Below are 15,567 nucleotides of genomic sequence, written 5' to 3'. Positions count from 1 at the left end.
CACTTTCAGACTCACACCTGGAAAAGCCTCTCAACCTTTGGGGTCTTAGTAGATCCACTTCCTGTGTCAGGTGAGGGAGGAGGTGAGACAGGATGATTTCTCAGCCCCCACCGCACCCCCCCGGGCCAGTGGAGCCCAAGTACCCCTTGTAGGCATGGTCACAGTTATGTCACTCACAGCTTCCTGTTGGGGCAAACTCTGTTCCACCTCACAGGTGGGCATTTTCCTCCATGACACAGGGACTCAGGACCCACCCTGCCCTGTCAAGTGCAGACATGGTGCCTCTGCTGCTGCTGCCCCTGCTGTGGGGGGGTGAGTGGGCCCAGGGAGGGAAGACAAGCTGGTGAGGGACAGTGGAAGGCTGTAACTGAGTCTTTGTGTCCCTGCAGGGTCCCTGCAGCAGCAGCCAGGCTATAAGATCCAAGTGCAGAGATTGGTGAGGGTGCAGGAGGGTCTGTGCATCCACGTGCCCTCTCCTTCTCCCCGGAATACCCGGGGAGTCGGTGGTATTCCTCTGGCACACTCTACACCTACTGGTACCGATATGGGGACAACACAACCCATGACGATCTTGTGGCCACAAATAACCCAAATAAACTTGTGAAGAAAGAGTTCCAGGACTGATTCCTCCTCACGGACCCCAAGACCAACAACTGTTCCCTGAGCATCAGAGACACCAGGATCTGTGACACAGGAACCTACTTCTTCCGAGTGGAGAGAGGAAGTGATGTGAGATATAATTACAAAAAAAAGATGCTGAAATTGCAGGTGACAGGTAGGAGAGGGGCCCAAGCAGGACCCAAGGAATTGGGATCTGGTCTAAGAACAGGAACCGGAACATTGGACAGTCTTTGATCCTGGCCTTGAACCCAGGGAGGGCATGAAAGGCACATGACCCAGGGTTGGCTTGGGCTTAAGTCATGAGTCCCTTTTAGGGTCACACGCTGGGTCTCCCAAATGCAGGGGTTCAAATGTCTCCCTCTCTCCTCCTCAGCCCTGACAGACAAACCCGACATTCATATTCCGGAGCCTCTGGAGTCCGGCCGCCCCACACAGCTGACCTGCAGCCTGCCAGGGACCTGCGAAGGTGAAAGATGTCTCACCTTCTCCTGGGAGGGGAATGCTCTTGAATCGCTGAATCCAAAATTCCCTTCCTCTTCGGTGCTCACCCTCACCCCGAGGCCCCAGGACCATGGCACCAGTCTCACCTGTCAGGTGAAATGCACAGGGTCTTCAGTGATCACACAGAGAACCATCTGGCTCAATGTCTTCTGTGAGTGTCTGAGGGATGGCTAGGTCCTTGGTGGTAGTGCAGCTGTTGTGTATACATGTGTGTGAGGCTGAGCTAGAGGACACTCGTGCATGGATCTGAGTGCAGGTGGGGGATGGGTCAGAGGACAGCAACCCCACCTTCCAGGTTCCCAACACCCTCCTTGGGTTCAGGGTGACTTCCATCCATCCCTCCCCTCTGAAGCAGGGCCATGTCTTTCTGTCCCAGATGCCCCCCGGAACCTCACCATAGGCATCTCTTTCAGAAATGTCACTGGTAAGAAATAACCTTGCCCCTCTGGGGCAGGGACCTGCCCCTGGGTCATCCATGGAGCAGAGGAGAAAATCCTAGTTTGAATAAAACCTGATATGGGGTGGGAATGGATGAAAAATCATCACCCTCCCTCCCTCACTTCTTTTCTGGGTGGGAGCATGCATGTGTGTTTCACACCTCTCTCTATCTCTCTCTGCATTTCTCTCCCCAAAGCCATGAAGATTCAGCAAACAACCTCCTCCCTGCCCATCCCAGAGGGCGAGGCTGTTTGGCTGTTTTGTAAAGCCAACAGCAAACCCCTGCTGAGCTGAGCTGGTTTCCGGGGTCCCCAGCCCTAAACCCCACCCCCATCTCCAGCACCGCGACCTTGGAGCTGCCCCTCGTGGGGACTGCGGAAGAAGGGGAGTTCTCCTGCCGGGCTCGGCACCTGCTGGCCTCCCAGACTCTCTCTCTCAGCGTCTCTGTGAGTGTGGGGACACTTGGGTGCAGGTCACCTGGGTCCTGGGAGGGCAGAGGCACCACTGACCTTTCTCCTCCCTACCCACAGACCCCCCGCAGCTGCTGGGCCCTCCTGCTCTTGGGAGGACCAGGGTCTGCACTGCAGCTGCTCCTCCCGAGCCCAGCCGGCCCCCTCCCTGCGCTGGCGGCTGGGGGCGGGGCTGCTGGAGGGGAACCACAGCAATGCCTCCTGCAGGGTCACCTCCCGCTCAGCGGGGCCCTGGACCAACAGCTCCCTGAGCCTCAGCCAGGAGCTCAGTGCCGGCCTCAGACTCAGATGCGAGGCCAGCAATGTCCACGGGGCCCAGAGCACCGCTGTCCTGCTACTAGAGGAGGGGGTCTAATGGGGGACAGGCTTAGGGAGAAAGGAGTGGGTCACAGAGAAAATGGAGCTGGGGGAGGGGCCGGGCCTGGATGGGGTGATTGCTAGGACAGGGCCCTCCATCTCCTTCAGGAACAGAACCTACAGCGTATTCTGCAAGGAGGTGGGAAGACAAGAGACTGAGTCCTGTGGTGAGTGGTCTCATCCCCTCTCCTCTGCAGGGAAGTCCGTGTCCCGGGCAGGAGTGGTTCCTGCGGCTCTTGGAGGTGCTGGTGTCATGGCCCTGCTGTCCCTGTGCTTGTGTCTCCTGTTCATTAAAATGTAAGTCTGTGTCCCGGGGAACAGGGAGCTGTGTTGTAGGGCAAAAGAGATCACTCAATCCTACTTACAGAGAGCAGTAACACGCAGAGGGGACTTTCTGTGGGTTGGGGAGGTGGGAATAATAACTTTATTGAAATCCCCATGTACTTTTATAGTGTACAATTCAGTACAGTTTAGTTCAGTCACAAAGTTGTGCACCCATCACCACAATCAATTTTGAAACGTTTTCATTTGGCCAGAATAAAAGAAGACACCCACCACTCATCCCCAGGTCAGGGATGGTGAGGACCCTGTCGTGGTCGCAGCCACCTGGGTGAGTGGTGGAGTGTCTTCTCATGCAGTGTGGGGGGCGGGGCATGTTCATTCAATGAGTCCAGAGTGAGCTCCTCAACATCACCCCGAACCCGCCCCTCTGTGGTCAGCCGGACAGACAGCTGGGAGCTGGCTTCCTCTCCACCTCCTGGAGCCCATGGTCAGCCTCCTGCCCACCCTGCTGACCACTGAGCCCAACTCCCTCTGCTGGGTACAGGCTGCCAGAACAATCCCCCATAACTGGTACATTGTTCCCATTCTGGGAGTAGTACATCCCCTCTCCTCTCTAATTTCCCTATCTGTAAATGGGGATAAAAAGAGTATCATTTATATTGTTTCTTTGAGGCAGAAATATGATTAGTAAGCTCTTAATATGGTCTAATCAATTGAAGTATTACAATATTTTAAATGAATGTGTGAAAAGTTGAGTTCATGAGAAATATGTGTGGACTAAGAGGATGAATGAAAAAGTGTTCCATCAGCTTAAGTTTCCCTCGGGACCATGTCTGCCTGATTCTCTGACACCTTCTCTCCCCTTCACTCAGGATTCCCAGCAAAAGTCTGGGCCACACAGACCCCCAGACCAAGCATCACTCGATGGGGACGCCCCTCCATCAGGGGAGCAGCAGGAGCTACACTACGCGAACCTCAGCTTTCCCAGGCTGAAGCCACAGAAGCCTCAGGACCAGGAGGCCAAAAGTACACATGTGTGTGCAGAGATCAAGAAGACAAGCAAGTGAGGTGTCGCTCAGAGCTCAGCATCACAGCCTCCCCGGGGGAAGAAGTCCGGAGTAACTGATGCAGCAGGAGGAGACCTTGTGACAATATCGACATTAACTACTGCGTGAGCGTCCCCAGGCAGGGCACAGAAGACAAGTGACTGAATTTCAGGGGCGTTGGCTAAAATGCAGGCTTCAGTGCTTCCTAAGGCATTGTCATCAAGCAATTCACTTCACTTCTCTGTCCCTCAGTTTTCCATTCTGTACAGAACAGTTCTGGCTGGCAACTCAACCATTTTCAGAAGGGGAAGATGAATGCTTTTCAATATTTGCCCTAGTTTTTATCCCTGAGGTTTTCTTTTTATAAACATGTTTTCAAAAATTATTCTGGATGATATTAAACTGTGTACAGAATTATTTTATATGCTACTTTTGTATTTTTTACACAAAACATTTGGCCATGAAGAAGCCATCACGTGTCTCTTTATCTGATTTATAAGGAATTTATCTGTGTTTTTACTTGCTTGCTCAGACATGGCTGGGTCTTACACATAGTTAACAACATAGTGACTATGTTTTATGAAATGTATGCAGAATGGAAAATCAGTAGTTGTCATTTATAATGGGACAGAGTGACCAAAGCTATGTGTGAATTAGAAATGACATATTTCTATTTATTCACACTCTTTAGTTGTGTGTTCAAGAGTAATTAGAGCTCAGTATCAAGAAAAACAATTAATGGCCATAAGCAGAAAGATGGTGAGCTACACTTTCATCATTCTTCTTCAGCCAACATCAAACTTGTGACATTACAAATGCTTTGGAACTGTATTCATACGAACTATTCAAACAAAATGGCAAAAAAAGTGTTTCCGTGTTCAAAGGGCCACGTGCATAACAACAAGAAAAAGATAGGAATTTGACAGTGTCCTCTGCAGATGACAATAGGAACTTGTCAGGAATTACTGACAACTGGGAGTTGTTTGCAGAGACAGTGTTTGGTTTATCTGAGGAACTTACTGAAGAAGAAGTCAAACCAACCTGTTGGGGGTTGTCAGAGAGGAGGTATATGGTACATAATGTTGCTATCACTCTGCTCCTGCTACGTGCTGGAACCAGTGTGTAGCTCTTCACAGCTGAGGTAGAGATGGGAATCCAGACATCACGTTTGTAGTGTAGGCAGCCTCCCAGGATGGCTCCCAAAACTCTCCACTTTCTGATATTCATTCTCTTGTATCATCCAACTCCCATTGAGTGTGCACTGGGCCTAATGACTTGCTTATCACCAATAGGATATGGCAAAAGTTGTCAGATGTCACATCATGTCCAAGATTAATTACATAGAACCTGGACTTACGTCTTGCTAGCAAACTCTGTCTATTGCTTTTTCAGCTTCTACAATTTAATGAAGTGGGTATATTGGAGGCTGCCATTTTAGAAAAGGCCATGTAGCATGAAACACAGGGTATCCTCTTCCCAACAGCTAGTCAGAAGCGGAGGCCCTCATTCCAAAGTCTTGTGAGAAACAGAATGTTGGGCAAACCAATGAATGAGCTTCAAAGTGGGTCATCCCCCAGTTGGGTCTTCAGATGAGGCTGCAGCCCTTGCCCCAATACCTTGATCACAGCTTGTTTAGAAGCTGTGACACAGACCACAATGAGCCCTGCTCAAATTTCTGACCCACAGACACTATGAGATGATGACAGTGTGTTGTTTTAAGCTACTTAGCTTGGGGGATAATTTGTTATGTAGTAATAGATGACTAATATAATAACTAATATAATACAGATATCTTGAAATTCACTAGTTTTGTTCAATTGTCTTAGTTCTCATTCAGAATTCAAAGACAGCTTCTTCCTGATTATGTGGAACAGCAAGTGCATGCAAAAATCTGAGAAACAATATAAGTGAGGGCAGTACTTTCTTATTTTTGATAATGGCAGGTTAGGGTAGTTAGATCAACTCTCATGCTGAAAACCATTAAAAGTGCCCAAGAAGATATTAAACAGTCTGTATAAAATCATGAAACGTGACAAGCTAGTGAGGAATCTTCATGCTGACATTTGCTGATGTTTAGAATGGAGATCAATAAGCAATACACTCCCTGCTGCTTTTGGACGATGACCATTTGCTTATTCTGGTTACTGAGATGAGCTGCAGTTTTCAAAGTCTCCTGGAATGAGGGGAATAGGAAATAAAGTGGTGCCAAACTGGAGCGGTGGCAAATGGCAGAGCAAACTTAGATCCTCCCCAAAGGAGGGCGCTTCAGTGGCACAAGGCAGATGATCTCAGCTGGAAGGTCTGAGAGCCACAGAGCAAGGGGATGGTACACGCAGAGGTGTGTCAGCGGGATCTCAGTACGAGACTGAGGGCACAGTCAGGAGACTGATTACACGTGACTAATGGAGGGAGGAGTTACCAAGGGGCAGGACTAAGAGGTCCAGTAAGAGGCCCTGAGGGATCCTGGGACAAGCAACAGTGAGAAGCCATTACCACCCCCAGATCTGATGGGGCAAGGGTGGGGGATGGGACCTGAGGCCAGTGAGAGCTTCAGCCTTGGAGGACGGTGCCTGGGTCAGGGTTGTCTAGGGAAACAGAACCAGTAAGATGTGGCAGATAGAATTTCAAGCTGTGTTTCACAGCAATTTTAAAACAAACAATCTTTTTTTTAAATTATAAAATATAAAAAATGACAATAGCTAACACAACAATAGCTATGTAGTGTGCATAAATCAAAATTATACCAATTTTTTTGTCACAATGGCGAAAATATAATACTTTCTTTTGGTGTGCCACAGAATCTTAGCAATTAGTTTATGTGTGTCACTAGATGAAAAAGGTTAGATATTGCTGTGGTATAGATACATAGAAAGTGATTTACTATAAGAAATTGGCTGACATGTAATAGAAGCTGAAAAGTCCCACAATCTGTTTCATGAAGTTAGATGTTAAAAATATTTGCAAAAAATGTAAAAACAATGGTACTCTTTTCATGATTTTATTTTTGTTTTCAGAACATGTGTTAACATGTAATTTTAAATGTTATTTTAAATGAATTAATGCATAAATATTTGACATTTTGAGTTTTAATTTCTAAGAAGGCAAATATATATATATAGTTATAACCTGCAAAGCAAACGTTCCTGGGGCACTCAATACCTTTTTTCTTTTTAAATAGTGTGAAAGCATTCTGAGATAAGAAAAAGTTTGAGAACTGCTACCCCAGTGATACTTGTGCACAGTTACACCAGCTGCATGGGCAAGACTGTTCACAGCAACCTTTCTTGTCATGCCCCCAATCTGGAAGCAACCCAAATGTCCACTTGGGGTCAGATGGATAAATAAAGGTGGTACATCCACACAATGGAATACTATGCAGCAATGAAAAGAAACTATCGCTACATGATGACATGGACAACTCTCCCAAACACAGTGTTGGAGGAATAAGGAGACACAAAATAACACACAAAGTCTTGTTCCATACAAAAAGAAAACTACATAAGAGACAGCACTAAAAAGAAGACTGAAGGCAAGATTATAAAAATATTTGATGTTGTGCACTGACTTCTGGAGCGATGCAGTAGTTACTGTTGGGAAAGTCGCTAGAGAAGATACTGAAATGTTGCGTATATTTCATTTCTTGACCTGTATGACAATAAGGGTGTTTATTTTAAATTCATAATGTATGTATGAAAACACTTGGTCTGTTAATCTTCACGTATGTTTTACTTCACAAAAAGTATCACTGAGGGCAACAATCCTCTATCTACTTCATGAAGTGTTGAGGAAGCAAAGACTCAGTTTGCGGTACAATTTAGTGAAATGACATCATCACTTTCGACCGAATCTTAATGAGAAAATAATCCATTCCCTTAGCCAGTATCTATTAGTAAGGAAGGAAAGCTTAATGACTTGGTGGCAATATTACTGTCACTAAGATCTTTTACTGGCCAAGTGAGCATCAGAACTATTCAGTATGAGAACTAAGAGAAGAACAAGAGCTAAAAGTGCTGATAAATAATTGTTCCCACACCCTGATGTTAGGATATTAAAACAAGACAACTATACAGTTTTAACTCTTCATGTTGCATTACTTTTAGTGTTTTGAAAAGTTGCAAAAATAGTACTCAGAATTCCCAGGTACAGTTCTCCCCAATTCCCCTCATGTTCAGATCTTATATTACTGGCACCAAGAATACACAGTGGGGAAGGGACAGTCCCTACAGCAATGGTGCTGGGGATACTGGATATTCTCATACAAAGAATGAAGATGCACCCTTTTCTTACACCACACACACAAACCAATTCAGAACGATTGCAGACTTAGACATGAGACCTGATGCTGTAAAACTCCTACAAGAACACATAAGGAAGACCTTCATGATGCTGGTCGTGACAATGATTTTATGGCTATGACACCAAAGCCCAGGCAATAAAATAAAAATAAAACAAAGCACAAGTGGGACTGCATCAAACTAAAAGCTTCTGCACAGCAAAGGAAACAATCAACAGAGTGAAAAATAATCTACAGATTGGGAGAAAGTATTTTCAAACCATACATCTGATAAGGAGTTAATCTCCAAAGTATAAAAGCAACCCCTACAATTCAAGAATAAAAAACCTAATAACCCAATTTAAAAACAGAGGACTGGACTAGACCTCTCTTGGAAGAAGACATACAAGTGGCTATTAAGATGAAATATTTTTATATCTGAACAAAACTTTATGTGCATTCTTTTATGTCTTTTTATTTCCTCCAACATTGTGTTTGTAAGACTTGTCCACGTCATGTAGCTGTATAAAAAAATGCTCAATAGCACTGATCATCAAGGAAATGCAAATCAAAACCATAATGAGATGTCACTTCACACGTGTTAAGATGACTGCTATAAAAAATACACAAAAGACAACAAGTGCTGGTAAGAACCTCGTGCACTGTTGGTGGGAATGCGAAAATGGGGCGGTAGCTGTAGAAACAGTATGGAGGTTCCTCAAAAAATTAAAATTATGATCCAGCAATGTCACTTCTGGATAGTTATTTAAAAGAATTGAAATCAGAATCTCAAGAAGATATGAGTGCTCCTGTGTTCACTGCAGCGCTATTAACAACAGCCAGATTGTGGAAATGGACAGGTGAACAGATAAAGGAAATGTGGTGTATACATACAACAGAATATTATTCATCCTTAAAAAGGGGGAAAATTCACCAGTTACCCTTCCTATGCCCTCTGTCCCCTCCATAGGAATCACTACACTGCTGTCCATGTCCATGAGTCTCCCCTTATAATTTGTCCTTTATTCTCCTTTATTTCTTCCTCTCCCTTACCCAGATTCTCTCCCCTCCACCCACAATAACTGGATTTTGGGGTATGAACACACAATATGGCATATGAAGATGTGTTTCAGAATTGGGCTCCTGAAATCTGTGTGCTATGTTAACCAGTGTCACCCCAATAAACTCAACCTAAATCAATAGTAGCAACAACAACAACAAAAAGGGCAGGAAAATTCTGCAGTATGCAGTAATAAGACGAAACTTGATCATGTTCACTGAAGTAAATCAGTCATATAAAGACAAGCACTTAGTGATTCCACTTATGTGAGGTCTCTAAAAGAGTCCAATTCACAGCATCAAAGAGTGGGAGAGTAGTGGCCAGGGGCTGGAGGGAGGGGCCTGGGGGTTGCTAATAAACTGACATAAAGCTTAGTTAAGCAGGATGAACAGGTTCTGGAGGTCTGCTACACAACCCTGTACCTGTAACTACAACCCAGCATGGCACACTGAAAAGTTTGTGAAGAGGGTCGATCTCATGTGAAATATTAGCACAATGAAATAAAAAATTAAAAAACTCAGGAAATTAACATTGGTTCAATATTATAACATTACTATATATTTTTAAATAATAGCATTTTTTTTTTTTTTTTACAGGGACAGAGAAAGAGTCAGAGACAGGGACAGACAGACAGGAACGAAGAGAGATGAGAAGCATCAATCATCAGTTTTTTGTTGCGACACCTTAGCTGTTCATTGATTGTTTTCTCATATGTGCCTTGACTGTGGGCCTTCAGCAGACCCAGTAACCCCTTGCTCAAGCCAGGGACCTTGGGTCCAAGCTGGTGAGCTTTGCTCAAACCAGATGAGCCCGTGCTCAAGCTGCCGACCTCGGGGTCTGGAACCTGAGTCCTCTGCCTCCCAGTCTGACGCTCTATCCACTGCGCCACCGTCTGGTCAGGCAATAATAGCATTATTGTGCTCCTTTTTATATATATTTAGAAATTCTTTGGACTTGTTCTTTTTTGCAACATCTGCTCAGATCATTAGCTAATTTTTCTCTTGGATTATTTATTTTTTAAAGTAAATTTGTAGTTACTTTATAATCCTCACTCAGTGAGACTTGTTGTCAGGATATTTGTGTATTAATTCATTTAAAGTAAAATAGTTAAGCTATTGAATAAAACATACCTGTATTTTCAAATCTGAAAATCAATATAAAGAATGACGTCGTTTCACATTTTTGCAAGCTTTTCAAATATCTGGTTTCATGGAGGATAACTGCATTCACATAACCTGCTTCTGCAGTTAACTTGTTGTGATAGTTACAAACTTTGCTTGTGTTCAGTGCTGTCAGTGTGCCAAAGCCACTACCCGACTAACGGGCATTTGTTTTGTTTCCCGTTTCACGGGTTTTGTTTTGGGCTGCAACAAACACCCTTTTATGTCTATCCGTACATACTGATGCTTTGGCTGTAATGGGATTGGTTCCCAGGAGTGGGAACATTGAGGTTACATGTGTGTGTGGGTGTGACGCTCATGAATGATGTCAGATTGTTCCCCCAGCCCCAGCAGGGGACCTTTTCCTTCACATCCAAGCTGACTCCTGGTGTCCAAATTCCTTATAATGTTGTCATTTTCCGATGCCACTTGTATGAAAATGGAAAAAGTGTGGTGTAACCTGACACCTTAATGAGTTAATGTATTGCTTTTAATAGTTTTTCTAGTTAATTGTGGATATCCCAGGTTTACAATCATACTAATTGCAAATAACAAGAATATATCTTTCCCAGTACTTATACTTTTATTTGGTTCTCTTTTTAATTGCATATTAAAAAGACCCATATTAGATACCCAAGTAGGCCATTAAATTCATGGTCATTAAAAAATATGGCTAACAGTCTGAGAGCACTGTTTGCACTGAGCAGCTGATCTGTATTTCTCTGCTTGGAAATTCCATCACTGAGGGGATCCCACTTACCACCACTAAGGAAGCTGGGTACTTGCTTTCCTTGGCACCTAGTGGCTGGTGTGCGCTGTCTGAGGAAACTCTCACTGCGACCTTACAAAGATGTAGAGAAGGGTCCAGTGCTCCCTCTGATGGCATTGGCCCTGAACAGGCTGTCCCTAGGCAAACTTGGTGATGGGTCTCTATTCATTGTTTCCTTGGGTTCTGACCCATTCTGTAAACTTGGTACTTTAGCTTTCTCATCCAATGTGTCAGCTTTCCAATCTCCTACAAAATAATTTTTTTGTTTAAATTAATCCAAATTGGTTTTCTTCTCAACCATGAGTGGCACTATTAGAATATGAAGTAATAATTCAGATAGCAGGTGCCAGCGTCTTATTCTTGACTTGGTTGGAAATAGTCTCTTGTCTGTACTCATTCATTAATTCATTCATAAAACAAATGTTGAAATCCATTTGTTCACGTTTTGGCCTCCAAGTCTAATCCCATACTAAATGAGTCATTCTCATCTTCTGTCTTCCCATGGGAACAGATTTCTTCTCTGACAATGACAGACCTGATTCCCAGCATTCATAATGTATTTATTTGAGCTGTTCCACTGAGTGTAGCTAGTTTCCCATCTTGACCCCCATTTCTTTCCGGTGAGGATTCCTCCTCATCCTGCTTGGCTCTGTTTCACCTTCTGGGATGTTCCTACCCCTCCCCATCTCATCAAGGGCCCCTCATCACCCTGCCGGGTCCTCCTGAGTGGAAACACAGGCCATTCACTCTCACCTTGCTGGGGTCCTGACATTCCTCTCTGACACGCTTGGGTAGACACCCTGCTCACTCTCTTTGAGACACTTCTTTCTAGGCACCATTCTGCTCAGGTACACACCTTGCTCTGTCACACCTGGTGACTTTCGGGCTCTACAGATCAGAAGAGGAAGAGGAATAAAGGGAAAGGAAGGAAAAGAAAGAAAGAGAAGAGAAAAAGAAGTGAGGAAAAGGAGAAGAGTGGATTCTGGATACGTTTGAATGGATACGTACAATTAGGCAGGTGAGGTGGGGAGCTAGGCAGACCATCAGCCCACAGCCAGCTCCCAGCACCTCTGTCCCCAAAATCCAGGCTGAAATTGTCCTGTTTATTTTTTGGTCCCCAACACCTGATGTTTATACAAATGTTGAGATTGATCACTGCTCCAAAAAGAAATACAAAACATGGCACACATGAATATTTCTGAAATGAGAAACCACATCACATCAAGTCATCAAAGCCAGAATGCTCAAAACCAAAATACAAGACAATTCAGAAAAGCACAGACTATGTTATTGGCAGTGTGGCACACCTGTCTGTCACACCTGCACAGCACATGTTTCCACAGTGCGGACTGATGCTCTTTCATTGCCTATTTGTAAGATAATAATTCTGTCAAGATAGTAATTGATGTTAATATTATATTAATAACTTATTTCATATAATAATATTATATTTATATTGTAAGGTATTTTTCCCTGCTGAGGAAGAAGGAAGGGCATAGACACGAAGTGTGGAATAATAAAAGTTTATTTAATACAGATCTTCCCGGACAATATTCTCTGGTCCTGGGGAAGAGACCAGAGAAGTCGCATGGATGAAACCACGTGGGGATATTTAAAGGATCGTTTAGGGTGGTCGAGCTAATATGATGTGGCAAAATTTCATTGGCTGACAGATGGTTGCTCTTTTCCCAAGGACTCCTGGGAAGTTTCTTTTGGTGAGCATGGGTGTGGGCGGTTCTAGCCAAAGTTCCCGGGTCTGGTTCCTCACGTGACCTTCCCTGTTGCCCACCAACCTTACATATATAATATAAAGTCTAGAAAGAAAATTCTGTTTTTCCTTTGGCAGTTTAATTGACATTTCTTTTTCTGTTGTGTAGTTTAAGAAACTTACTTTTAACCACATAACTTGTTACTAAAATGTTTGCACTTTTTAAAGTTCATTTTAGGGGGGAAGAGAGAAAGGGAGAGAGAGAGAGAGGAAGGGAGAGGAGCAGGAAGCATCAATTTCCATATTTGCTTTGAACAGGCAAGCCTGGAGTTTGAACCAGTGATCTCACCATTCTAGTTGACACTTTATCCATTGCACCACCACTGGTCAGGCAGAACTTTTTTACATCATTACAAATTTGGGAAATTATTATTAAGTTTTCTTCATTCTTAAAAGAGAAGTAGGATAACAGGTAATTCTCACACATCACTGAAGCCCTTCCTGGGGCTTTGAAATGGGACTGAGCACGTGAGGGCCCTGAAGATGGAGTTTCCTGAGCTGTCACGTGGCAAATTTTCTGCTGTGTGAGGTCTAGCCTTTGGGATCCTCATAGCATGAAGCAAGATCTTTATTTACACCTCCAGGTTTTTTTGTTTGTTTTTTCGTTTCTTTTTTTAGTGAGTGAGAGAGACACACAGAGATAGAGAGACAGACAGGAAGGGAGAGAGAGAGAGAGAGAGAGAGAGAGAGAGAGAGAGAAGCATCAACTCACAGTTGTGGTACTTTAGTTGTTCATTGATTGCTTCTCATATGTGCCTTTACCGGGGACTACAGCAAAGCCAGTGACCCCTTGCTCAAGCCAGTGACCCTGATTTAAATCAGCTACCTTGGGAATTAAGCCAGTGACCATGGGGTCATGTCTATGATCAAATGCTCAGTCCGGTGATCCTGTGCTCAAGGTGATAAGCACTCACTCAAGCCAGTGACTTCAGGGTTTCCAACCTGGATTCTCAGCATCCCAGGTTGATGCTCTACCCACTGCACCACTATTGGGTCAGGCATCCACCTCCAGTTCTGAGGGAGCCTGTGTGTAGTTGCTGTCTCACTGATATTGAGAACATTGAAGACCAACATATGTGCATCCCATGTCTCCAGTACCCCTCAGAGCTAAGAGCTTTATTGCTCAACATTCCCTTGTATTCCACCCTCCCCTGAGAGGCACACAACCTGGGGTGTGCTTGGACCTGAGTCACACTCAGAGTCTCCAAACACAGTGGTTCAAGCGCCTCCTTCTCTCTGCCTCTTCCCTGAGAGACAAACCCGACATCCATTTTTTGGAGCCTCTGGAGTCCGGCCAATGCACACAGGTGACCTGCAGCCTTCCGGGGGCCTGCAAAAAGGGAAGATGTCTCATTTTTTTCTGGGTGGGGATGCAAGAGCATCCACCTCACTGAACCCTCGGACCCTCCACTCCTCCGTGCTCACCTTCACCCCGAGACCCCAGGACCATGGCACCAAAGTCACCTGTCAGGTGAAATGCACGGGATCTTCAGTGATCACACAGAGACCCATATGGCTCAATGTCTTCTGTGAGTGTCTGAGGGATGGCTGGATCTCTGGGGGTAATAGGACTGTTGTGTGTTCTTGTGTGTGTCTGTGTGTGTGTGTGTGTGTTGGGGAGGCTGAGCTAGAGGACACTCATGCACCCATCATGAGTGCAGGTGGGGGATGGGCCAAAGGACAGCAATCTGACCATCCTGGTTCCCAACGCCTTCCTTGGGCTCAGGGCGACTTCCATCCACTCCTCCCCTCTGAAGTGAGGCCATGTCTTTCTGTCCCAGATGCCCCCGCCCCCGGAACCTCACCATAGGCATCTCCTTCAGAAATGTCACAGGTAAGAAAGAACCTCACGCATCTGGGGGTTGTAATGTTTCATTGGGTCAGCCACAGAGCAAAAGGCTGAATCCAAGTTTGAATGGGATCAGATATGGGGAGGGCAAAGGTCAAAATCATCACCCTGCCTCCCTCACCTTTTGCGGGTGGGCTCCTGTACCTGTGTACACACCTCTCCGTCTCTTTCTCTCTCTCTCTTTTACTCCCCAAAGTCCTCAAAATTCTGCAAACAACCTCCTCCCAGCCAATTCTGGAAGGCGAGGCTGTGCGGCTGCTCTGTGTGGTTGACAGCAACCCCCCTGCAGAGCTGAGCTGGTTCCGGGGGTCCCCAGCCCTGAATGCCACCCCCATCTCCAGCACCGCGACCCTGGAGCTGCCCCACGTGGGGACTGAGGAAGAAGGGGAGTTATCCTGCCGGGCTCAGCACCCGCTGGGCTCCCAGCATGTTTCCTTCAGCCTCTCTGTGCAGAGTGAGTTGCAGGATGGGTGCTGGGGACAGGCTGCCTGGTCAGGTGTTGGGGCTGTGGGTGGGACTGAGTCCTGGGGACACAACATCACCCCTCTCTGCTCTTCTCCAGGAAGCCCCCCTCCCCACAGCTGTGTGACTGAGGAGCAGCAGGGCTCCTGGCCCCTGGTCCTCACCCTGATCAGAGGGGCCCTCATGGGGGCTGGCTTCCTCCTCACCTATGGCCTCACCTGGCTCTACTACTCCAGGTGAGCAGGTCTCTATATCTAGGGAAGTTCTGTGATTGGCCCCAAGTTCTAGGTGGGGCTGAGCTCTCTGGCCCGGCCTGGGGTTTGAGCTAACATGGCCAGACCGTGAGCCAATTTCTTGTTCACTGTGCAGGTGTGTAGGCCCCTGAAGAACAAGGCCAACATCCTGACTGATTCTTCCTTTTGTGAAGACAAGTCTGACGTGTGGATACGGAGTCTAGAGGGATAGTCGTGGGACATCAATGTCACCTCCTTTCTATAAATTCTAGACTCAC

The 15,567-nt window shown here is 45.6% G+C and overlaps 1 protein-coding gene across 1 annotated transcript; it reads left to right on the top strand.

Annotated features, from left to right (window-relative positions):
- Positions 1–275: 275 nt before the first annotated feature.
- Positions 276–15,541, top strand: LOC136399278 (sialic acid-binding Ig-like lectin 14). Its single transcript, XM_066374332.1, is given in 9 exon segments — positions 276–312; positions 390–470; positions 473–775; positions 995–1,273; positions 1,499–1,546; positions 4,664–4,669; positions 14,791–15,048; positions 15,157–15,292; positions 15,426–15,541. Coding segments are annotated over 9 exon segments (1,164 nt in total). The 3' UTR covers positions 15,442–15,541.
- Positions 15,542–15,567: the final 26 nt, after the last annotated feature.

Source organism: Saccopteryx leptura, chromosome 3 (genome assembly GCF_036850995.1).
Source record: "Saccopteryx leptura isolate mSacLep1 chromosome 3, mSacLep1_pri_phased_curated, whole genome shotgun sequence".
NCBI lineage: Eukaryota > Metazoa > Chordata > Mammalia > Chiroptera > Emballonuridae > Saccopteryx > Saccopteryx leptura.
Note: the sequence above shows the minus strand (reverse complement) of the source record. Positions and strands in the feature narration are given on the sequence as shown.